Source organism: Anolis sagrei, chromosome 5 (assembly GCF_037176765.1).
Source record: "Anolis sagrei isolate rAnoSag1 chromosome 5, rAnoSag1.mat, whole genome shotgun sequence".
Lineage (NCBI taxonomy): Eukaryota > Metazoa > Chordata > Lepidosauria > Squamata > Dactyloidae > Anolis > Anolis sagrei.
The window spans coordinates 169,695,380-169,720,004 of record NC_090025.1 but is presented as its reverse complement, the minus strand read 5'-3'; the positions used below and the strand labels follow the sequence as shown (position 1 = coordinate 169,720,004).

Here is a 24,625-nt window from a genome sequence, read left to right as displayed (position 1 = left end):
CCTTTATGGCTCCGGCCCAGCGTACCTGTCCGAACATATCTCCTTCTACGTCCCACCTCGGAGGTTAAGATCTTCTGGGGAGGCCCTGCTCTCGGCCCCACCTTTATCACAAGTGAGACTGGTGGGGATGAGGGACAGGGCCTTCTCGGTGGTGGCCCCTCGCCTGTGGAATGCACTCCCTGGGGAGATTAGGTCATCAACATTCCTCTTCTCCTTCAGAAGGAAGTTAAAAACCTGGATGTGGGACCAGGCCTTTGGGTAAGCTGGCAGTTGGACAAAATACAATGACGACCAAAGTAGGAAAGGACAATGACGATGCTAGACGGATCATGAATTTATGAATTGGCGAACATTGACCGCAAGATGATTTTATTGCTGCAACTGTATTGTTTTTTATTGTTTTAATTAGTTATAATTGTTGACGTTATATTGTAATTTTGTATATTGTATTTTGTGAGTTGTTGGGCATCGAATTGTGCCTTTTGTAAGCCGCCCTGAGTCCCCCCCTAGGGGGTTGAGAAGGGCGGGGTAGAAGCACCCCAAATAAATAAATAAATAAATAAATAAAATTAGTCACCTTGATTAGCACTGAATGGCCTTGCAGCTTCAAAACCTGGTTGCTTCCTGCCTGGGGTGAATCCTTTGTTGGGAGGCCCTGACTGTTTCTTGTCTGGAATTTCTGCTTTCTTCAAAATACTGTCAAGAAAGAAGCCCTCAGGTAGAGCAGAAGGAAACCATTCGGATAGGAAATTCTTTTAACAATATAGTTAGCTGTAAATAAGAGTTTTGGAAGCTTCAGTTAGTCCAACGTGCGGCAGCCATGATTCTAACCGGAGTGGAGCGCAGGGAGCACACAACCCCCCTGTTGCGCCAGCTCCATTGGCTGCCGATTTGCTACCGGGCTCAATTCAAGGTGTTGGCATTGGCCTATAAAGCCCTAAACGGTTCTGGCCCAAGATACCTTTCCGACCGCATCTCGGCCTATGAACCCACCAGGACTTTGAGATCTTCCGGGGAGGCCCTGCTCTCGATCCCGCCGGCTTCTCAAGCACGGTTGGCAGGGACGAGAGATAGGGCCTTCTCGGTGGTGGCTCCTCGGCTGTGGAACGTCCTTCCTACAGGCATTAGGCTGGCGCCATCTCTCATGGCATTCCGAAGAAAGTTGAAGACCTGGATGTTTGTGCAGGCGTTTGAGTAATTTAGTGCAATCTGGTAATGGAACATAGGAATGGAACAATGGACGACGAACCTGGACTACGCTTGGATGATGAGAAGATTGGGTACGGTTGTTTTTTGTAATAATTGTGCATTGTAATTGCTTATTGGTAATTTATGGATAATGTGTTAAGTCAATTGTTATATGTTGTATGGAACCACTGCTGTTTCTACTGTTTTTACTGTTTGTGAACCGCTGTGAGTCGCCTTCGGACTTGAGATACAGCGGTATATAAGCAAAGTAAATAAATAAATAAATAAATAAATAAATAAAGGCTTCTAGGAAACGTGGCGGAACCTTTTTGGACGTCCTCAGTTGCACTTCCGGTCAGGTTTCAGCGACGCACACGCATAGCTCTGTGGAAGGCGGGGACTACGCATGCGCCAACTTTCTGGCTGTTGCCGGTTGTTTTTCTCTCTCCAGCATGGACGATCTGGTGGCAGAGCTGGGAGCCTCCACTCCGGAGCAGCTGGCGGCTCCTGTAAACACGGTGGAGGTGAGTGAGAATGGCGAGAGCATCCGAAGGAAAGAAAGAAGCGGCTCTGCCCAAGGGATAGGGGTAAATGTGGCTTCCGAAGTCCACGGTGCGCATGCGCTAAGCGTCAAGGCATGCCTGGCTGCTCACTCAGCCCTAGAGTGCGCATGCGCAGTAGTAGAGCCACAACAACCTCTGGTGCTCCTTTCCTGGATGCAGCCATGCTTGAGAAATAACGCAGCTTGACACCACTTTAACTGATCATTGGATTTGTAGTTTGGTGAGGCACCAGCCCTCTTTGTCAGAAGAAATACCGTGTACAAGAAAACGTTTGTGTTTCCATAGCATGGAGACATAACAGTTAAAGTAGTGTCAAACTGCATTATAGAATCATAGAATCAAAGAGTTGGAAGAGACCTCATGGGCCATCCAGTCCAACCCCCTGCCAAGAAGCAGGAATATTGCATTCAAATCACCCCTGACAGATGGCCATCCAGCCTCTGTTTAAAAGCTTCCAAAGAAGGAGCCTCCACTACACTCCGGGGCAGAGAGTTCCACTGCTGAACGGCTCTCACTGTCAGGAAGTTCTTCCTCATGTTCAGATGGAATCTCCTCTCTTGTAGTTTGAAGCCATTGTTCCGCGTCCTAGTCTCCAGGGAAGCAGAAAACAAGCTTGCTCCCTCCTCCCTTAGTTCTACAGTATAGATGCACCACATGGCCCCTTGTCCTTTTTCGAGGAAGCCAATAGAGCAGGCATGGGAAAACTTGAGCCCTCCAGGTGTTTTGGACTTCAACTTCCAGCCTCAGGGCCCTTCATTAAGTGGCTGAAGGGGGAAATAATAATAATAAACCTTTATTTGTACCCCGCTACTATCTCCCGCAGGACTCGGTGCGGCTTACAAGAGGCCGAGCCCAAAGTACATCATTAACAAAAACACAACAGACAACAATGCAATGCAACAATAAATAAGCAAGCAATAAAACAATAACAAAAGCACAGCACTGTTAAAAACCTGTGGCAGGGCCAAATGTAATAGTTAAAATTCTAAAAATTCGGGCCTGTCCAGGTGAGGTAGAATGGATATTTTGGGAATAGAAGGGTGTGCAGACAATTCTAACTCTCTCATAAAGTGCATTAGGGACAATTGCTTGGGATTCCTTAATCTGGGAAAGCACACTGGAACATCCATGTTTTCAAGCTCTTTCTGAAGACTACCAGTGTTGGGGAGTGACTGATGTCCTTGGGGAGGGAATTCCAGATTCGTGGGGTCACCACCGAGAAGGCCCTGTCCCTCGTCCCCACCAATCGCGCTTGTGATGCTGGTGGGATCGTGAGCAGGGCCTCACCAGATGAACGAAGGGATCGTGTGGGTTCGTATACGGAAATGCGGTCACGCAGGTAGGTGGAAAGGAAAGGGCCGAGGCTGTTAGGAATTGTTGGAGTTGAAGTCCAAAACACCAGGAGGGCCCAAGTTTGCCCAGGCCTGCAATAGAGGTATTTTTATTTCCCAATAAATCAACTACACAGTGCAACTCAATATGTATATACTCAGGAGTAAATCCCACTGAGGGCCTAATCACACTAGAGAAAAAAAATCTACTTAAAATCCGTTTCCTGTAGAATTCTGGGGTTTGTAGTTTAGGGAGGGGCCTTTAACAGCCTCACTACAAACTCCAGAATTCTGCAGGAGGCAGAATTTTAAGTGGATTTTTTCTCTAACGTGATGAAGTCATAAGTTAAGTGTGACTTGTTCCTCAGATAAATGGTTCTAAGAATATAGCCACACTGCACAATTATAGCACTTTGATAGTATTTTTAACTGATATGAATGCTGTAGATTTCTGGGATTTGTGAGGTTTTTCGCTTTCTCTGCCTGAGAGCTCTGATGCCACAGTGCACATTCCAGAATTATATGTGCCACTAATTGTGGTTCTCAACCTGGGGTCCCCAGATGTTTTTGGCCTACAACTCCCAGAAATCCCAGCTAGTTTACCAGCTGTTAGGATTTCTGGGAGTTGTAGGTCAAAAACATCTGGGGACCCCAGGTTGAGAACCACTGCATGGCTTTGGGGAAAACTCAGTTCTGCTTATGGAGCCAGTACATTCAGTTAGTTTTAGTGATTGTGAATATTTCTTCAGCAAGGTAGCTGAAGGGAAACCTCGTTAGATTGCTTGAGTAAAAAGAATCTAACAGAGGGGGTTTTAGGATCGCCAGTAGTGGAAGACTGGGGATTCAGTGGTTTGATCCGGTATAGGACAAACAGTGTGAATGTTCACAATTAGGAACACTGAAATAATAAAGCACTTCACTGTAGAAGGAGTTTATAAGAATTGTAACATCTAAAGCCTGAATGTATCACAGCCAAGCCATATTGTAACCAACAAGCATGTGCCAAGTTCAACATCTCAATATTACAACAATTACGCTTTGTTAATAATAAACTTGTTCTCTTTGTTATTTTAAACCTGCCTCCTCCATTGATTTTATGTTCGGTGTATTCCACTCTACCAAAGTTACCTCACAACGCAAATAGGAGTAAATAGAGACTTTAAGACCAGCGTCTTTACATTTTATTGGTGGCAGTTTAATTTAATAGCAGTCTAGGGACTTCCTTATATTTTTGGTAATCCCATTTGGTGGGATAAAGACTTCTTCACATAATTTTGGAGACAAGCGGTGGCATTAACGCTTCCTCACATAAATATTATTAGCAATTTCAACCCATCATTATAATTCAGGCTTTTTGTTTGGGTTAAAATAGTTGCTGATTAAGTTTATTCTTATATTCCAAATAATTCTAATAATAATAACTTTATTCTTATATCCCATGCCATCTCCCCAAAGGGGCTTGGGGCGGCTTACAGATGACACAAAGTACTTAAAAACAAACATAAAAGTGAACACAATATAAAATACAATAAATTAAAACACATTTGCATATAGAAACATTGGTTCCAACAGTAATTTTATATTATATTTTTGTTTTCCAGGAAAAATGGAGACTGCTTCCAGCATTTCTGAAGGTATATTTATGTACTTACTAGTGAAAATATTGATATAATTGGAAACCTTAGTATGAAATAGTCTTGCTTAGTAATGTGGAGTAATAGTATAATAATAATAATAATAATAATAATAATAATAATAATAATAATACATTTTATTTATTACCCACCTCTCCTGATGGCTCAAGGCCAGGTACAACAAAGTCAAAACATATGAACATAAAATACACAGATGAAAACACACCACTATAAAAAACATATGCTAAACATGTATACAGAATTAACATATAGCAGCAGTAGAATGTAAATAAAGCTTATGATTGATAGTTGACTGGGTAAGCCTGCCAGAAAAGATGGGTCTTCAGTTGGGCCTAAAGCTTGTTTAGCTCTTGGATCTCTTCCGTAATATGTATATATGTTATATGTACTGGTAATATGGTTGGTGTGTGTTTTTAATTTTTACATGCTACCCATAACCACTTGATACTGACTTCCTCCATTCTATCTCTTACAAGTCAACAAAAATAGTGTGGTAACTCCTGTGTTTTGTGTTTCCTTAACTATATTATAAGATCTCTCATTTGTGCAATTATTTTCTACTCTTAACTTCTGGCAAGTCTATTTAAGAACCCTGCTGGCTTAGCTTCAAGGTTCATCTAGTTAGTATTCTGTATCCTATAGTAATTGGCCAGATTCCCAAGCAGATCCAAAGGGCAATCGTTGTTCCCCGTCAAGTAGTCTGGACATACTGTCTCTGATTCTAGAGTTATGGAGCCAGTACACTGGCATGAAGAGGCCTACAGTCAATTCCCTTTTTCTGGACATCACTTACTAGTTTGTGCATTCAGAATATGTTTTGTGAAATTGAATTTTAATTTTTTTGCTATGGCTGAGTTGTAGTATGTAAGAACAGAAGTTATGTAGTGACCATTTAGGTGTGTTATAGTGTATTTGTTTTACTCAATTTCTGGACTTTAATTCTGTTTTGAATTTTAAATTATGTCTGTTTATAATTAGAATATTTTGCACTGCTTATTTTTTTTATCCACACATGATGTTCATATATCTTTTTTTTAAGGTGAAAGGACTTGTAAAGCAGCACATAGATTCATTCAATTATTTCATCAATGTGGAGGTGAGAGACTTATATCTTTTAATGACAGGAACAAAAAAATAAGCTATCATAGCATGCTTTCCAACACTGTGCAAATTTGGACTTCTTTTATTTCTAGATTAAAAAAATAATGAAAGCCAATGAGAAAATCACAAGTGATGCTGATCCAATGTGGTACTTAAAGTAAGCCTATTTTAGACTTCGATGGTTATGGTGACACAGGGAAGGAGGGTTGGTTGGGTGGCTGTCATGTTTGGTTTTTAGTAAAATGTAACATAAAGATATTGCATTTTACACATATGTATAACTGGTTGTCTTCTGTCTTCTTAAAAAATTAACTTCATTGGATCTTAATGTTGCAGATATCTCAATATTTATGTGGGCACCCCAGATGTTGAAGAAAGCTTTAATGTAACAAGACCTGTTTCTCCTCATGAGGTATCTGCTTCTGCCCAGTACTTTTAAAACTTTGTGGGAATTGAGATTTTAAACTGTATAATGTTTTACTATGAGCCAAGTGGAAGAAGGAGGGAAAGAGGAAATGCATTCAAAATATACAGATTTTCTGACTGTGTTGCACTGTAATCCAGTACAATTAACAAACTTATGTTTGAGATCAAGAGCAGTATTTGCTAACTTTGGCTTTAAAGTTATGTTTGTTTAAACTCATTTAAGCCTTTTTAAAAATTATGTCAGAAGCAACTTGAGAAACTGCAAGTTGCTTCTGGTGAGAGAGAATTTGCCGTCTGCAGAGACGTTGCCCAGGGGACACACGGATGTGTTCCCATCCTATGTGAAGCTGAAGCTGACAGACAGGAGCTCACCCTGCTCCCTGGATTCAAACCGGTGACCTCTCGGTCAGCAGTCTTGCAGGTTCAAGAGCTTAACACATTGCGACACCGCAGCTCAATGCCTTTATTAATAATAAGTTATTTGAAACATGATGGTGAAATGTTTCTTAGTGTTTCTCCTAGGCTAATATATATGGCCAAATTAAATATTGAATCTGAGCAGTACTTAATTGGATAATCTAAGTTGCACAGCAAACATGCATTTTGGATGGTTTATATTGGCTTTGTGTTGCAACAAATATTTAAATCCCTGGAGAGACAAGCTACCCCGTCTTATGTGAAAGCGGAGTTGTATGTGTTATGTATGTTGCTAGAGACTTTTTCCATCTGAAAAATGTTTAATGGTGTAATTTCTTTTCAAGTGTCGCCTGAGAGATATGACTTACTCTGCCCCAATTACTGTGGACATTGAATATACTCGAGGTAGCCAGAGAATTATTCGCAACGCATTACCTGTTGGCAGGTAAAATATAAAGATAAGCACTATTTTTTCATATTAGTTGCATTCTGTAGTAGACATGGTTTTGACGTTTGAGTGTATTTTAATCTTGAGTTACGATATATTTGTTACTGCTTTAGCACAATTCCCTTTCTACTCCCATTCCCACCCCAGTGGGATTTGTGAATGTATTCCCAAATTACAGGCTCCTGGATACCAATGCTTAAATGAATTCAGAAGAAATGGTGAAGCTGATTGTCTAAACCAGTGGCTCTCAACCTTTGCATCCCCAGGTGTTTTGGCCTACAACTATCTGAAATCCCAGTCAGTTAACCAGCTGTTAGGATTTCTGGGAGTTGAAAGACAAAACATCTGGGGACCTACAGGTTGAGAACAATTGGTCAAAACAGCAGGTACATAGATATTATATAGAGAGATTCTTCCTATCTTTCCAGTTACCTAGAACAGGAAAAGGTTTATGTGCAGGTGGAAAACAAAAGGCATTCTGGTTATTGAAGGCTATTCATTTTCATTTTTGCACACATTCATATTTGTAAGAGGAACTCAGGCAAGACAAGAGTCCAGAATTTCTGATTCACACTCAGTAATATTTATTTATTAATTTATTTATTATTTACAGTATTTATATTCCGCCCTTCTCACCCCGCAGGGGACTCAGGGCGGATTACAATGTACACATATATGGCAAACATTCAATGCCAAAGACACACAACACATATAGACAGACAGTCAGAGGCTATTTAACGTTTTTGGCCGCCAAGGGAGCTGTCGCTTTCATCCATCTGCGACACTGATGAAGTACTTCCGCATTCCCCGCATGCTTTTGCTGGAGTGCTTTGCTGGAGTCTTTTTTTAATGGCCTCGTAAATTAGTTAAATTAGCCTCCCCACACATAGGTGGTACCTAATTTGACTGGTGCAACTGTCTTTCGGGTTGCAAAGGTCGACAACAAGCTACACAATTAGTTGGAAGCTCACTCCGACCTGGGCTGGCTTCGAACTCATAACCTTTCGGTCAAAAGTGATCTTAATGCAGCTGACAGCCAGCTGTGCCACAGTCCCAGTGTGACTTAAAAATAATCCTTTTTGTACCATCATGAGGTTCTGTAAGATACAGATATACAGTGGAGCGTTTGTGCCCGCTGAGGTTTGGTTCCATGACACTGCCACCCAATGGACAATAGTATAGTAAAATAATGTCCCTTATATAAAATTAAGGTTTGGTTTTTGGAACTGAGGTGAGGGAGATATCTTTGAGCCATGCATAGTTGTATCTGTGGGGAAAGAATTTGTGGATATGCAAGGCGACCATTCCCTTATTTAATATCTTTCCTTGACAATGAAGCATTTCCAGTGACAAGTTCCCAAGCTGGAGATTTGTTACTGTGTGAGTAAGCCAAGGCTGTGTATATTTGGGAAGAAATGGGAGACTAGCATTTGTGTACATTTGGTAGATGTAGGAGTGCAATTAAAATATTGCATACACAGTTTTATCTCTCAGGAGGTTAGGAAATATACTGTAACTATGTGTTTTGTGTTCTTTAAAGTCTGTTGACTTTCATCATTCACCTGTCATCTTTAATAAAGTAATCCTTTTTACTTCTTCCTCTAATAGTTTAGGGTATGTAAATGCAGCATTGTATTTTTGCTATAACAAGTAACTATGGATTTCATTTGAAGTAAGACTGGTTCTTGGTGTTTTCTCTGAGTCTCTGAGATATCTTTGCCACAATTGCACCAATGCACACCATTTGGTTTCCCTTTGTAGAGTAACTGAGGCTTCTGAAATTAGAAACTCAGGAATTAGGTTAATTATATTGCCAATCTAGAATGATTGGCACATAAAGCTACTTATCTCTAGTGTGTAAATAAACATGCCCTCTCAGGGGACTGTTGTTGGAAGAATTAGGACAGCCAAACAGCAGCACTGAGTCGAGAAGATAGCATTGCTTAAATTGCTGGCATCAATTCAAAGCATGTTTTGGGGCATTAAAAATAAAAAAATAAAAAAATATTTAGCAGAAGTGATGAGATGTGAGGTGGCAATAAGAGAAACGAAGGCTTCCTTAAAGCCACAGCTTGCACGTGATATTTTTTTGTACATGAGAAATAACTGTGGCTCATAACTACATCCACATGTGCTAACAAATCAAGTTATCTTGTATGATATGATAATGTTAAACATCAGTGTTGCTTGGCCTCCAGCCAGGTAGGCATCATATGTGTGCATTGGTTTGAGAAATTCTCATCTCTTTTCTCTCATTGAGCGCCCTCCTAGTGGTGCAGTGGGTTAAACTGGTGAGCTGCTGAACTTGATGACCAAAAGGTCAGCAGTTCGAATCTGGGAAGTGGGGTGAGCTCCTGCTGTTAGCTCCAGCTTCTGCCAACCTAGCAGTTCGAAAACATGCAAATGTGAGTAGATCAATAGGTACCGCTTCTGCAGGGAGCTAATGGCTCTCCATGCAGTCATGTTGGCTACATGGCTTTGGAAGTGTCTACAGACAACGCCGACACTTTGGCTTAGAAATGGAGATGAGCATCACCCCCCAGAGTTGGACACGGCTAGACTTAATGTCAGTGGAAACCTTTACCTTTCTCTCACTGAATAATCCTTTATCTTGATAGCAATTGCTTATTTGGATTATTTATCCAAATCAGAAAATTGGAGGGTGGGGGACTACCATGTGGAAGTATTGAAAGATTGAAGTATGCAACCTGAAAGAAAACATCCTGGTGTACTTGCATTTCATTAATTGGCTCTGATCTGTTTAATAAACTTTGAAGCTAATATAGATATCATCCCATAATTTGAAGGCATGTCTGTTGAAATAATTGTATTTTGAGACCCTTTTTCTACCAAATCATTAGTACTCCAAGACATCCAATACAGTAGAATTGTATTTACTGAAAGAGCCTCCCATGAGCATGACATTAATTTTGACTTTGGGGATTTTTATAGGATGCCAATAATGCTACGAAGCTCCAACTGTGTTCTTACTGGGAAAACTCCGGCAGAATTTGCCAAACTTAATGAATGCCCCTTAGATCCAGGTAATAAATTTAATTTCTAAATGTGTTTACTCCTTTCTGATTGATTTTCACCCATTTAAATCAATTCTTCAGAGGAATCTTGCAACACATGAGCCAGTATGGAATGAGTACTTTCAAGATGCAAACAGAAAAGATTTTTCATGAACAAACATTCTTTAATAAATGGAGCAATCAATTTTCTCATTAAAGAAGAACTTAGTTCCAGTGACATGTATATGTCTTATGCAGTTTGTGTTGGAGTTCAACCCCACACTGCCCAAGTCTCAAGTCCTCAATGAGGAACAGTTTAGTTAGTTTAGTATAGACTGAGGGTTTCCCTTCCCCCATGTCTCCTATTATGACAGTTGGGAATATATCTAATTCTTCTCGCATCTCTGTTTCTGCTCTCATTCTGATTGATTGTGTAGAATGGATCCTTTTCTACTGCAAGCCTTTACTTTGACTTTTTTTTCATACATCGGAGTATGTGCTTTGTGCTTTGAGATCTCTCTCTATGTGTATGTCAGAGAGATGTTGTGATTGCTGTTTTTTCCCTCTCTTTGAAACCTTAGAAGAGATGGGCGTTAGAGTAGCTCAGACCCAGTTCTTTACCACGAAGAAATGTAGTTAGTTCTTTATTGTAAATAAAACTTTTGTGATTTTTAAGATTGAACTCTGCCTCTTTGCCTGTCTGAGCTCTTTGCCACATCACACAGCATATCACGCTTTGCTTGCTAGTGAGCCAACGCTCACCTTTTGTATCTTGTTTGTTTTTGGATGCTCTGCTTTATATTTTAGGGTAGTTTTCCCTAACAGTTTGCTTGTTATCTAGTTTTCATAGGGAGTTTGCTGGAGCGTGTGTTATTTAAGTGTTCAAGAGAATCACAGGGACAGTGGAGGATTTCTGTAGATACCCCCTTGTACACATCAAGCATGATTGATCCACCTGTAAGATACCTTTTGGATTTAACTGAGCTGTTGAATAATATCAACACAGCAACCGGAGTGTAGTACTGCATATGTGTGTAATTAAGAAAACAAAGCAAAACATTCCAAAAATTTGCAAAGTCGGTTGAATAGAATTTCATATGTGGCTGAAAAAGGACTCAATACTGATTTTTTTTCATTGTCTATTTCACAGGTGGCTACTTTATTGTTAAAGGGGTAGAAAAGGTCATTCTTATTCAGGAGCAGTTATCAAAAAACAGAATAATTGTGGAAGCAGACAGAAAAGGAACTGTTGGTGCATCAGTTACCAGGTAAAATAATTGCTGAGTATGGTCTCATATTGTATGAGCAAATGTATAGCTTCTGTTGCATGATAGCTGGAATCCAAAAGGACGTTACTTACTTTGAGCACAAGAAGCTTGCTCAGTGGGAGTTCTCTCCACCTCCTTACCCAATGACAGATCACAATCTGGGTTTGAGACTTCTTTTTAAGCATAACTTGCTATAAAATAGATTATCCCTTATTTGAAATGTTTAGGGCCAGAAGAGATTTGAATTTTGGAAAAATGGATTTTGGAATATATATATATACCTGTTAGAATCTCCATATTTATTTATTTTATTTATTTACAACTTCTATACCCCGTCCTTCTCAACCCCCTGGGGGGGGGGGGGGGCTCAGAGCAGCTAACATAGGCAGCAATTCAATGCCACAATATCAGTAACAACAGTATAAAACCATAAATACATAAAAGTTAAAAACAGTAACATTAGTTATACAATCACATAATCACATAGCCGTTTCTAATCATCATAACAGTTGTATGGTCCAGTATGAACCTGTTAGAGCGTTAAGATCCTCTGGGAAGGCCCTGCTCTCGGTCCCACATCCTTTGCAGGTGCAATTGGTTGGGATGAGAGATGGGGCCTTCTCAGTGGTAGCCCATCAGCTATGGAACTACCTCCCCAGTGAGATCAGATTGGCCCTCTTCCTCCAGGTTTTCAGAAAAAAGGTGAAAACTTGGCTATGCAATCAGGCGTTTGGGTAGTACAATACGGGTTCACCACAATGTAGAAACACAAATGACGACTGCTAGACTAGATATGATGTTTTAACTAGCTCAGCTAGCTAGTTTTAAGTACAGATAGTCTGTTTTTTAAATTCTGCTGTTTTATTTTATTTTTTGTGTTGATAGGGATTGTTTTATAATATTTCTGTGATTTTGTTTTACACTCGTATCGTTTTAATGTTATATACTGCTCTTGGAGTACATGACATCGAATTGTGCCAATCTGTAAGCCACTCTGAGTCCCCTTCGGGGTGAGAAGAGAGATAGAAATATAGTATGTATATATATATATAGAGAGAGAGAGAGAGAAACATTCTGAAGGTAACTTAATAAACAATATTGTTACTAGCTTTGTGCATGAAACAAAGTCCGTGTACATTGAACATTAGAAAGCAAAGGTGGATAATTTCAAATTTTGGAGCATTTCAGATTTCCAAATAAGGTGTACTTATCTTGTATTTTGTTGGATAAAAGTAGGAGAGGGAAAGCTAAAAATTCAGAGTTGCCCCAATGCTTTAAAAAAAGTTGAGTGGTTCTTTGGGTTCTGCTCCCCCCCCCCCACACACACACACACATGCATTTTTGCATACACTTTTTGCACTAAATATTGATTAAATTCCCAGTGTTTCTAACCCCTATCTTTAAAATATCATAGAAGTTTAACCAACCATTTCAGTTAGTTAAAGATTATTTTTTGTTAAAATAATTTGCTCAAACATATTGTAAAACTGTGGGACATATTACTGTTTCATCTTAAGTGCCTAGGAGAAGGCAGTGTGTCTGTAGGTTTGAAGCAATAGCTGGCAAATTGTCTTATTCTGTTCAATATTAATAGCGTAGTGTTTTAAAAAAGAATAAATTAAAATAAATGTACAAAATATAATTGCTGAACAGACATTTCTTATTTAATGTTCGTTGCAAACAAAATCTTAAGGAGTAATGAAATTCAGCGATAAAATTCTCATCCATGAGACTTTGAAGTTCCTCATTATTTTTATATTTTTAAACAATTTACTTTGTTCACTAAATGTTGAAGATTTTAGTGTAATAATATATTTATATCCATTTCCTTTTACAAATATTTAGTTCTACTCATGAGAAGAAAAGCAGGACAAATATAACTGTGAAACAAGGAAGATTTTACCTGAAGCATAACACCCTATCAGAAGATATTCCTATTGCTATTATCTTTAAGGTAATGATTTAAGAAAAACTTATATCCTGGTAGTTAGAACAACTAATTAAAGACCTCATTAATTTCATAGGGTTTTTAAAGATAAGGAATAGTGAGAGTTGTTTCTCTGAAGTATAGCCTACAGCACCTGACATTTGTATAAGATCTGCAGCCTCATGTGGATCCTGAACTCTGAAACATTATGTTTTGGAATGCGGTTCCCATATTGCCACATTTCTCAAAAGTTCCAAATCAGTGCTGAGTGGGGATAAAATAACAAAACAGAGGTTTGAATGGGTTGCTGTGAGCTGTATGGCCGTATTCCAGAAGCATTCTCTCCTGCCGTTTTGCCCACATCTATGGCAGGCATCCTCGGCGTTTTTAAGATCTGTTGGAAACTAGGCAAGTGGGGTTTATATATCTGTGGAATGTCCAGGGTGGGAGAAAGAACTCTTGTCTGTTTGAGGCAAGTGTGAATGTTGCAGTTGTCCACCTTGATTGGCATTGAATAGCCTTGCAGCTTCAAAGCCTGGCTTTGAATTTTAGAGAAGATGCAAGAATGTTTGTGTAGTTTTAAAGAGGAGGAGGAGGGAGAAGAATTTGCTGTCCATATTGCATTGGTATGTTTCACAGAAGGGAAAAGCAGCCGTAGGCCAAATCATTGCCTTGGTAAGACTGGTTCTACTTTTATTTCATTTCCTTTTGTTAAATTTTATATTCAATGCCAGAGCTGTATTTGGGGAATCTTGCCAAGAAAGGAGCATAAATACATTTGAACTTCTTTGCCAGAAGAGGGCAGCAGTTGCCTACAATATGAGTGGCAAATGTTTAAAAAGATAACGGAGCCAGAAGCATGATGTAACTCTCTACTACTGATATTAGTAGTATTTAAATGTTTTTTGGGTGTATTTCTATAGCAGATAGTTTCGAAATCCAAGTTTGTTTTCTTGATATGTCAGTATTCCAAAATTGATTTTGTCAGAGCTTTGCAGTTCGAAAACATGCAAATGTGAGTAGATCAATAGGTACCGCTCCGGCGGGAAGGTAACAGCGCTCCATGCAGTCATGCCGGCCACATGACCTTGGAGGTGTCTATGGACAACGCTGGCTCTTCGGCTTAGAAATGGAGATGAGCACCACACCCCAGAGTCAGACATGACTGGACTTAATGTCAGGGGACTACCTTTACCTTTACCTTCTTTAGAAGTCGATACTTCTACATACATATGTGACGTTTTCAACTTTTACTTGGTATACATGCTAAATATATTTTACTTGGTTGCTGTGAGTTTTCCAGGCTGTATGGCCATGTTCCAGAAGCATTCTCTCCTGATGGTCCACCCACATCTATGGCAGGCATCCTCAGAGGTTGAGGGGTCTGTTGGAAACTTAAGTAAACGAGGTTTAGATATCTGTTGAATGTCCATGGAGGGGGAGAACATGTGCAACATTCACACATACCTCCAGTAGACAAGAGTTCTTTTTCCCACCCTGGACATTCCAGAGATATATAAAGCTCACTTACTTAGTTTCCAACAGACCCCACAACCACTGAGGGTGCTGCCATAGATGTGGGCAAAATGTCAGGAAAGAATGTTTCTGGAACATGGCCATACAGCCCAGAAAACTCACAGCAGCCCAGTGATTCCGGCCATGAAAGCCTTTGACAACACAGTGCTTTAGTTGATATGTATGTCAAATGTATCTACTAGTGTGTTAATAGTGATGGCATGCCAAATAGAGTCCTGAAATTTCACCACATATATCCACATAGCCTTTCATGAAAACTTAAAATAGTAACTTAGAGTAGCCCATGTGAATTTATATTATGTATTTAGGACTTCATCACACTAGAGAATGAATCCACTTTAAATACGGTTGCTGCCTCCTGCAGAATTCTGGGATTTGTAGTTTAGGGAGGAGCCTTTAATAGTCTCACTAAACTACAAATCCCAGAATTCTGCAGGAGGCAGAGACTGGATTTAAAGTGGATTCATTCTCTAGTGTGATGAAGTAGTTAGAGATATGAATTAGATTTGTACAGATATTTGGTCCTTCAGGAAGAAGCATAGTATTCTCTATTTCAAAGGCCCATTTTCACCTACAAGGGCTCCCTCTCATGGCTGTATTACAGCATTGCAGTCTCTTAGTTTTCTCTATCTCAAAGGCCCATTTTCACCCACAAATGCACCCTCTTATGGCTATATTGCAGGAGGAGATATTGAAAGAGGATCACAGATCTCTCTGCAAATATCTTTGTATATAGGAACCCTTTGAAAGTATCCCAAGGCAAACATCCTCGGTGTTATGTACCTATAGCATGCTAAAGGATAGAGAGCAGCTTTCTCTAATCTGGGGCAATTTTATTCAAGGTCATAGAAATATGGAATACAAACAGCCTTTTCACCTGTTGTTTGCCAGCCTGATTGACATGGAAATCTACATTTAATGTAAAGCATTTACATATCAAAAGTGACAATTTTATATTGTCATTTACTTGTACAGTAATTTTCAGTCATTCTTTGTATGTTTGCTCATACAGTGGCGTGTAATTGCTGCAGACATAATTGCATATCCAGGATATGTGTGTGCATATGTGCAGAAGGCATACAGGATGTTTCAAAATGATGGACCCAATTTCAAAGCAGTATATTTGATGTTTGCAACATGATAAAATTACACAAAAAAGTTACAAAAGGTTTTTTTTAACAAATTATAAAGTTTTACTAACCATTTTGACCCAAAAAAAGATACCTAAAAATAACTCTGCAAATTGAGAATATCTCATTAGACCGTATTTTGCGAGGTCATCTTACAAGAGACCAAGGCCAAGGGCTGTTTATGAGCTTGGGGAGGCATCTAAGGGCAGTGATTTGAAACTATGTTCCACCTCTTCCAAGTGGTAAAAGCTGTTTGTATTGTATTCATGAGCTGTTTGTATTGTAAAAATGCACCAATTTCACATCGGGTCCATCTTTTTGAAACAACCTAAATATTCCAAAGTTTGAAAATTATATCCTTTTGGAACAAGGACCATACTTGCACTGTTCAGGGATCTGTGCACCTTAGGTTAATGGTGGAGGTGCTTTCCTTTGAAGCCAACGTAGGCAACTTCATTCAGATTGAGAGCCATACAGAGTGTTGTGTGAGGATTTGTGCTATACAAGTAGACACATGCACACACTGCACACATGCCACTCACATTAAGTGCTTTTGCATATCACTCCAGTGAAGAGAAAGCTTTCAACTTCCACATTTATCAATATTGAGTGGCATTCCTGGTATGGTGATGAGAAAACATCTCATCACAATGAGGTTGGCTGCTTTATAAAGGAAAAGGAAGGAGAAAGGGAAAACATCACTAGTGACATCAGCTGTTACCTGTTGAATTGTAGGGTCGCCATCTACTGGACAGCAGTATAAACCTGGGTGTGATCTGCAGGTGCCAAATAGCTGAAGTCTTTGCTCCAACTGATTTGACTGCTGCCAAGAACTCTATCTAAAATCCCAAACACCATGCAAGCCTTGGTTGCATATAGAATCATAAGAGTTGGAAGAGATCACAAAAACCATCAATTTCAACCCTGCCATGCAGAACACACAATCAAAGCACACCTGACAGATGGTCATCTAGCCTTTGCTCAAAACCTCCAGAGGAAGAGACTCCGGGCCCTTCCACACAGCCATATAACCAGAATATTAAAGCAGATAATCCCACAATATCAGCTCTGAACTGGGTTATCTGAGTCCACACTGCCATATATTCCAGTTTAAAGCAGAAAATGTGGGATTTTGAGAGTTCTCATCATGAAGTTGTTCCTACTGTTTAGGTGGAATTGCTTTGCCTGCAATTTGAATCCATTGCCCCATTTCCTAGTCTCTAGAGCAGTAGGAAACAAGCTTTCCCCTTCCTCATAGACCTCATAGAATCATAGAGTTGGAAGAGACCTCATGGGCCATCCAGTCCAACTCCCTGCCCAGAAGCAGGAAAATCGCATTCAGAGCATCCCCAGCAGATGGCTATCTATTTGCTTAGACTGACTACTGGAACTCCTTGTCTGGAACAGTGCCATAGGCTTCCAATTCAGGTTATGATAAAGTGGCCCTTTTACCTTGTCCTGGCTCCTGGTTTGTGTTTTAATGCTAACATCAGACATGGTTCCTATCTCCCCATTGACAGAACAAAACAAAATTTCTCAGACCCCAATGTCCTCAATGTAACTTCTTTTCAGATATTTGAACAGGGCTGTAATGTCTCCTTTCAGACTTCTTTTTCCCAAGCTAAACATACCCAGTTCCCTAACCTGTTCCTCATAGAGCTTGACTTCAAGAACTTTCGTCATTTTGGTCAACCTTCTCTGGACACATTCCAGCTTGTCAAATTACCACCCCTTCCTTGCTTTAAAAGGCCCATCGCTGCCTGAGGACCAGTGCCAGTGTATTTAAAGAAAGAGATGTATGAGAGAGAACAGAGCAGTTGGAGCTGCTGCTTCAGAGCTCTCTGTCACCAATTGTCTGGATGATTAGGAATGACAAGATTAGAGGACAGCTGTTGTTATTCACTACTTGTTGCATGGTGTTTGGGATTTTAGATAGAGTTCTTGGCAGCAGGCAAATCAGTTGGAGCAAAGACTTCAGCTATTTGGCACATTGTTCATACCTAAAAGGTAAGGGGTTTGGGGCAGCCCATGTCATGAAAGACCCAGTGAAGACATCTAAAAAGGAAGATATTTAGGAAAGATAATGTTGCTTGCCCATTTACAGCGAGACCCAGAGTACTCTGTGTACCTATGGCAGTATTCTGCAGTGGCTTTTGTTATTCAAGGCTTAAACCTGCAATATAAATACAAACAAAACTTTTTCATCCTCCCAACCTCCGAGAAAATGTATTATAAGTCTGCCAAGAGGAGGTTTTAGGGAGATTATTCCTTGTTACTTGATATGGCAGGGCTCCAGATGTATGTGAAAGGAGAAGCTTTAGTACTATCTGGAATTCACAAAGGCCTGCACTGCTGGCTGCCACTTTGAAACATTTTGTTCATAGAAAGACTGAGGAGAGATTTTCTGCATAAACCTTAATTTGTTAAGCCATCTTTAAAGGTGTAATCATGCACTGTGACAAAACAAGATAAAATGACTTTCAGTTTGACATTCTATGTGAAATCCTGCTCTTCGTCTTCCTTTTTTTTCCATAGAAGCAACCAGTGCCCACTACTAAGTGCCAAGGCAGCCCCACTTCTGAGCCTTTCCTGAATCATTGTGCATAAGCATTAGCAGGCAGCCCTTCTACAAGCAGCTTGTAGCTTCTGTGTGTAAAGTCTCGGTGCATCTACACTATGGATTAATGCAGTTTGCCATCACTTTTCCTGGCATGGCTCATGGGAGCTGTAGTTTTGCAAGGTCTTTGGCCTTTCATGTAAGCTGCTCCGAGTCCCCATCAGAGAGATAGTGGCGGGGTATAAATAAAGTTTATTATTATTTATTATTATTCTCTGCCAAAGAAGGCTGGTGACTCACCAAACTACATCTCTCATGATTCCATACTGTTGATCAGGGGTCCTCAAACTAAGGCCCGTGGTCCGGATGCAGCCCTCCAAGGTCTTTTATCTTGCCCCTGCCCTAAACTTTGGACTTAGGTTCTCCCTAAGTTTGAAATTACTTGAAGGCACACAACAACAATCCTAATTAACTTGACTATTTCATCATCCAGTAGTAGGTCCACACTTCCCATTGAAAAATGGGGAAGTTTATGTTAGTGTAAATTGTTCTTCATTTAAAATATTGTTTTGTCTTTCTTTTTTGTTTTTGTTTTTGTTTTGCATTACAGATCTGATATGTAAGGTGTATATAGGAATCAGTTTATTTTTTTCCAACCCCCCCCCCCCCCCCGCAAAAGTCTGAGGAACCGTGAACAGGCCCCCCACTTTAAAAGTTTGAGGACCTCTGTTGTTGAGGCATGACAGTTAAAGTGGTGTCAAATTGCATTAATTCTATAATGTATGCACCCTCAGACTCACTCAATGTTGGCACAGTGGTGGACTATTCTATGCCTCCCCACTAATGGACTGTCAGGAGGCATTAACTCATCCAGCTATAAAGTTTGAACGAGCAGGTGTCATTGCAAAGATGAAACCATCTACAATACCCTGCTGTCTGTTTTTGGGATGGTGCTGGAAAGAGGATTCAATGCCCTTACAGGAGAACAGTGTGAGGAAGTGGTGGAAGAGTCATGGGGCCCTGGTAGCTCAGCATACCTGAGTGACTAGCAGCTCCCACTTGATGTCCTTGACTTATGTGTATTGTTCATCTTCACATACCTCTTGCCCTATAATCTAAGTTCTTCCACACCATAACCAGTGGTAGAGTCTTAGTATAGTCCAATGAATCATAATCACTAGTTGTTGAGAAAGGGAGCAAATTATCCATTTGGACATGTTTGAATAACTTCTGAAAGTGTATATGGGCTTAGAAGGCACTATTGATTTCCTGTGGTGCTCCAACTAGCTTTCTCTGTTCCATTTGTCAGGTACAAATGGCTGGTCATTACCTCCTATTAAAAAGCAGTGCGATGTTTCTTCTCTAAATGATCTGGCAATTAATAATGTACTAGCAAAGGAGTGCTCTGCCTCGTTTGTCATCCTTGCTGATGCTTCTGCTTATCAAGATTTGTGTTCCATAGTTTTCAGTATCTGCTGCTGCCTGTGCCAGATGGCTCTGTTTCTGAGAGAACCCGCTTTTGCTTAGGAGTAAGACTGCCTACAATGCCAAATTAGCATAAGCAAATGTCAGTGGGTTAACACAAAGCCAATGTTCTATCTCCCTTTTTCTACCTCACCCCTTTTTTCCCTTCTTTAGGCCATGGGTGTTGAAAGTGACCAAGAGATTGTGCAAATGATTGGTACGGAGGAGCATGTCATGGCTGCATTTGCCCCCAGTTTGGAGGAGTGCCAGAAAGCTCAGATTTTCACACAGATGCAGGTGTGTATAATTTCAAGCATCCATCAGCAATGCATTTCTAAAGGGAGACTGACTTCTTATTTATATCTATTGTGAGTTAATGGGCTGACTCAGAAAATGTACAGCTGAATCCTTTGCTTGCCAAGCCTCTGTCTTTTCTTATGGGTCACAAATAGAGTTGGAAAATGTACTACTGGCTGTGCTGGTTTGGGTTTCTGGAAGTAGAAATCCAAAAAAGAGTAGTATTTTCTAACTTCAGACCAATTCTAATAGTCCATCTGTAAGAGTTGGGCTATGTTATATTCCAACTGAGGCAGAAGAATTTGGGGGTGTACCATCAGGCTTCAGGTGAAGGTAGTGTATGTTTGAATGTCCTTCACTGTGTGGACTCCGAGGGTGTGGTAGTTTGCGGTTTGCTACATTAGAAAAGTCAATTTAGTGCAGCATGAAGGTAAATAGTACGAAATGCGAATTCAGTGCTTGATCGTGAATCATTGCTTTTTATTTTTTTACCTAAAGCCAAATTGTATTTTGGTTTCCATCAATACCGGTTCTTTAATAGCGAGCAGGGACTAATGTTGGTTTGGTAAACACAATTAACAGAAATTCTAGAAACAAAGCTTTTTAGGCATACTGCAATGGTAGCTTTCTATGATAATCACTGGAACAGTAATGCACTATATAGTTGTGTTTTCTACATAATAGCAGTTTACAATGATCATTAGGAAACTAGAGCCCCCAGTGGCACGGCAGGTTAAACCACTGATCTGCTGAACTTCCTGACTAAAAGGGAGCAGGGTGAGCTCCTGCTGTTAGCCCCAGCTTCTGCCAACCCAGCAGTTCGAAAACATACAAATGTGAGTAGATCAATAGGTACCACTCTGGCGGGAAGATAACAGCGCTCCATGCAATCATGCTGGTCACATGACCTTTGAGGTGTCTATGGACCACACCGGCTCTTCAGTTTAGAAATTGAGATGAGCACCACCCCCCAGAGTCGGACACAACTAGACTTAGTGTCAAGGGAAAACCTTTACCTTTAACTAATATATGAAGGTAGCTATTAATGCCATATCAAAATTGTACTAGAAAATGCATTTCCTGATAATATCTTCAGAAAATGTTGTTTTCAAATAATTTGCTGCTATTCAATCAATTTTTATTAGTTAGTTTATTTTAAAAAATACTTTGTTCTTTTGTTTTACAAAATAATTGCATGCTGTTAAGTTTGTTAAAGGATTCATTAGTAGTATAGCTATGAAAGCTGAAACGAGGAAAAAGCTTAGTAAAACTTGTAGAGCAAGGATATAAACATTTTAATTATAAGTACATTGCTTTGCTATTCTTTTACTTCGCAGGCATTAAAGTATTTGGGAAATAAAGTCCGAAGACAGAGAATGTGGGGAGGACCCAAGAAAACCAAGATGGAGGAAGCAAGAGAACTGCTTGCAACAACAATTCTTGCCCATGTTCCTGTATGTCAACAATAATTATAATATGAGACAGAACCTCACTTGCAAGGAGAGGGTATACGATATCAGGAGGGGTGGGATTAAAGTTTCTCAGGCAAATGAAATAGCATCCCACCATCTATATATATAAAATCCGAAGTGGCGTCCTACGAGGAAGCAAAACTCAAAAACCCCCCAACAGAAATCAACCAAAATTCCCATGCACCTTCCTTAACCCACTAGGTACAAACAAACAGAATCAGAATTAAGAACAACAAAACAACACATCCACAAAACGACAAAACAACTGAGCATGCGCAATGGCGGCCAGCTGCCAGTTCCCCCGTGCGCGCGCACATGGCCTGCGGCCAATGCTCCCTCCACGAAGCCCCGCCCCCATCCTCCCTCGCCACGCAAAGCCGGAGAGCCCAAGTTAGCTTACGTGGAGCCCTTTGCCCATGCAGCCTTCCCATCCACGGAGCATCCACACAAGGAGGGGGGAGGGGGAGAAGGAAGGTCCACGGTGCTTGAATGAAGAACCTTCTTCTCTCCCTCCCTTCCCTCCTTTCCTCCCTTTCCTTCCTTCCTTTCTTTCCTTTTCTTCCTTCCTTCTCCTTCCTTTCCTTCTTTCCCTCCTTCCCTTCCTTCCTGTCCATCCTTCCTTTTCCTTCTTTTCCTTCCTCCTTCTTTCCCTTGCTTCATTTCCTTCCCTCCCTCCTTTCTTCCCCTCCTTCCTTCCTCCTTCTTTCCTTCTCCCTCCCTCCCTCCCTCCCCATTTCCTTCCTTCCTGTCCCTTCTTCCTTTCCTTCTTTACCTCCCTCCTTTTCCTCCTTTCCCTGTCTTCATTTCCTTCCCCTTCATTTCCTTCCCTCCCTCCTTCCTTCATCCCCCTCCTTTCTCTCTCTCCTTCCTTCCTCCCTTCCTGTCCCTCCTTTTTTCCCCTTCCTTCCCTTCTTTACCTCCCTCCCTTCCTTTTCCTTCCTTCCTAACCCTCCTTCCTTCTTCATTTCCTTCTTTTCCTCCCTCCCTTTCCTCCTTCTTTCCCTTTCATTACCTCCCCCCTCATTTCCTTCCCTCCCTCCTTTCTTCATCCCCTCCTTCCTGCCTCACTCCCTTCCTGCCTCTCCTTTCTTTTCCTTCCTTCCTGTCCCTCCTTCCTTCCTTCTTCCTTTCCTTCTTTCTAAGACATAAATACAATATTAAATGGAAGGGACAGTCAAGAAGTAACAAGAGGAGGGAAAATGGGAAGGAAGGAAGGAGAGAAGCAGGGAAGGAAATAAGGAAAGAAAGAGAAGCAAGAAAGGAGAGAAGGAACAAAAGATAGGGAAGGAAAGATGTAACCAAAGAGCAAAGAAAGAGAGGAAAGAAACAGGTAGAGATGGAAGAAAGATAAGAGATAGGGAAAGAAAAAGAAGAAAGGAAGGAAAGCGGGAAAGAAGGAGAAAAAGAGGGAGGGAGGGTTGGCCACAGCAACGCGTGGCGGGTACAGCTAGTTTAAGATAAAATTGGGTGGAATCCTCCTTGAGATTTCATTGTTCCAGATGGACTTGTAGTGATGGTTGGACATTTAATTCTGCCATCGTTACACCTAAGTTTTGGTAGAGAACTCAGAAAAACCTGATGATCTAAAAGATCAAAAATCAAACACAGATAACCTGTGATTTTCAGTACATCATATTCTTTAACTTATACTAAAATTTAAAACAAAATTTTGACAACTATTCACTTTTTTAAAGTATTAATTAAACCCATGTGCTGATAGGACTGCTGATCAAAAGGTGAGCAGTTCGGATACAGGGAGTGGGGTGAGCTCCCATCTGTCAACTCCAGCTTCTCATGTGGAGACATCTCATGGTAAAACATCTGGGCGTCCCCTGGGCAACATCCTTGCAGATGGCCAATTCTCTCACACCAGAAGCGACTTGCAATTTCTCAAGTTGCTCCTGACACAAAAATAAAAGGATCAGTTTAATGTTTGTCTTGAAAACTTAGGGTTGAACATGTCTCAATCTGTATATGCACATATTCAGCAAGATATTATAATCACATGCTGTTTTCTCTTTCTAAACTGAAAGTTACTGTGACAAACCCATACATTTTGAAAAGTCTAATTTCCTTGAGATTTAAGAATATTGTAGGATGACAAAAGGAGTTTATCTGAGTTACAGGTTTCCTTACTAAAATTTGAAGATAAAACTAATTCTCCTCTAATGTTCCCTCATGCTTTCTGTATTTCAGGTAAAGGAATTCAATTTCCGCTCCAAGTGCATCTATACGGCTGTGATGGTCCGCAGGGTGATTCTGGCACAGGGAGACAACAAAGTGGATGACAGAGATTATTATGGAAACAAAAGGTTGGAATTGGCAGGGCAGGTAAGGAAAGGCAGTTGATTTGTTTTAAATTATTGTGGCTTGAGACATAATAGTTAAGCAGAATTACTCACAGTGCACCTCTTTGACTGCCTGCCTTCCCACTCTTGATACTCATGTGGCTGGGGTGACATTCACTTGCACTTGCATTCTATATTGATTTGCCAAATCCACCTGTTGTAGGTGCCGGTTCATCTATATATACACTAATGAACCCACATAGCTGACAGTAAAAATAAAAATGCCATTGGAGGGTATTTCATTTTTCTGACGGGGGCACAAAGTCCCATGCCATGCCAAGTGGCACAAAGGTCCCTTACAAAAGAATTGACAAATGCAGGGAAAGCAAGTCTTCTTTTTTAGGCAGGAGATTGCAGCTTGTGAAGCCTAGTCCTAGGTGTATCTATTCTGAAGCCATTGAGCTCAGGGGAATCATAGGATTACAGGGCCAAGAATCATACAACCCTCTGAATGTTGGTCTACAACTTCTAGCATTTTTCACT

General features: G+C 40.5%; 1 protein-coding gene across 1 annotated transcript in view; it reads left to right on the top strand.

Moving 5' to 3' along the window:
* Positions 1 to 1,559: 1,559 nt before the first annotated feature.
* Positions 1,560 to 24,625, top strand: part of POLR3B (RNA polymerase III subunit B) — an 80,510-nt gene continuing 57,444 nt past the window's right edge. Inside the window, exons 1-12 of the mRNA XM_060776921.2 lie at positions 1,560 to 1,712; positions 4,684 to 4,716; positions 5,777 to 5,833; positions 5,931 to 5,995; positions 6,175 to 6,250; positions 7,026 to 7,126; positions 10,082 to 10,173; positions 11,294 to 11,411; positions 13,257 to 13,365; positions 20,200 to 20,322; positions 21,660 to 21,776; positions 23,991 to 24,125. Of these exons, the coding sequence (XP_060632904.1) occupies positions 1,641 to 1,712; positions 4,684 to 4,716; positions 5,777 to 5,833; positions 5,931 to 5,995; positions 6,175 to 6,250; positions 7,026 to 7,126; positions 10,082 to 10,173; positions 11,294 to 11,411; positions 13,257 to 13,365; positions 20,200 to 20,322; positions 21,660 to 21,776; positions 23,991 to 24,125 (1,098 nt within the window). The 5' untranslated portion in view covers positions 1,560 to 1,640. The remainder of the gene's footprint in view (positions 1,713 to 4,683; positions 4,717 to 5,776; positions 5,834 to 5,930; positions 5,996 to 6,174; positions 6,251 to 7,025; positions 7,127 to 10,081; positions 10,174 to 11,293; positions 11,412 to 13,256; positions 13,366 to 20,199; positions 20,323 to 21,659; positions 21,777 to 23,990; positions 24,126 to 24,625) is intronic.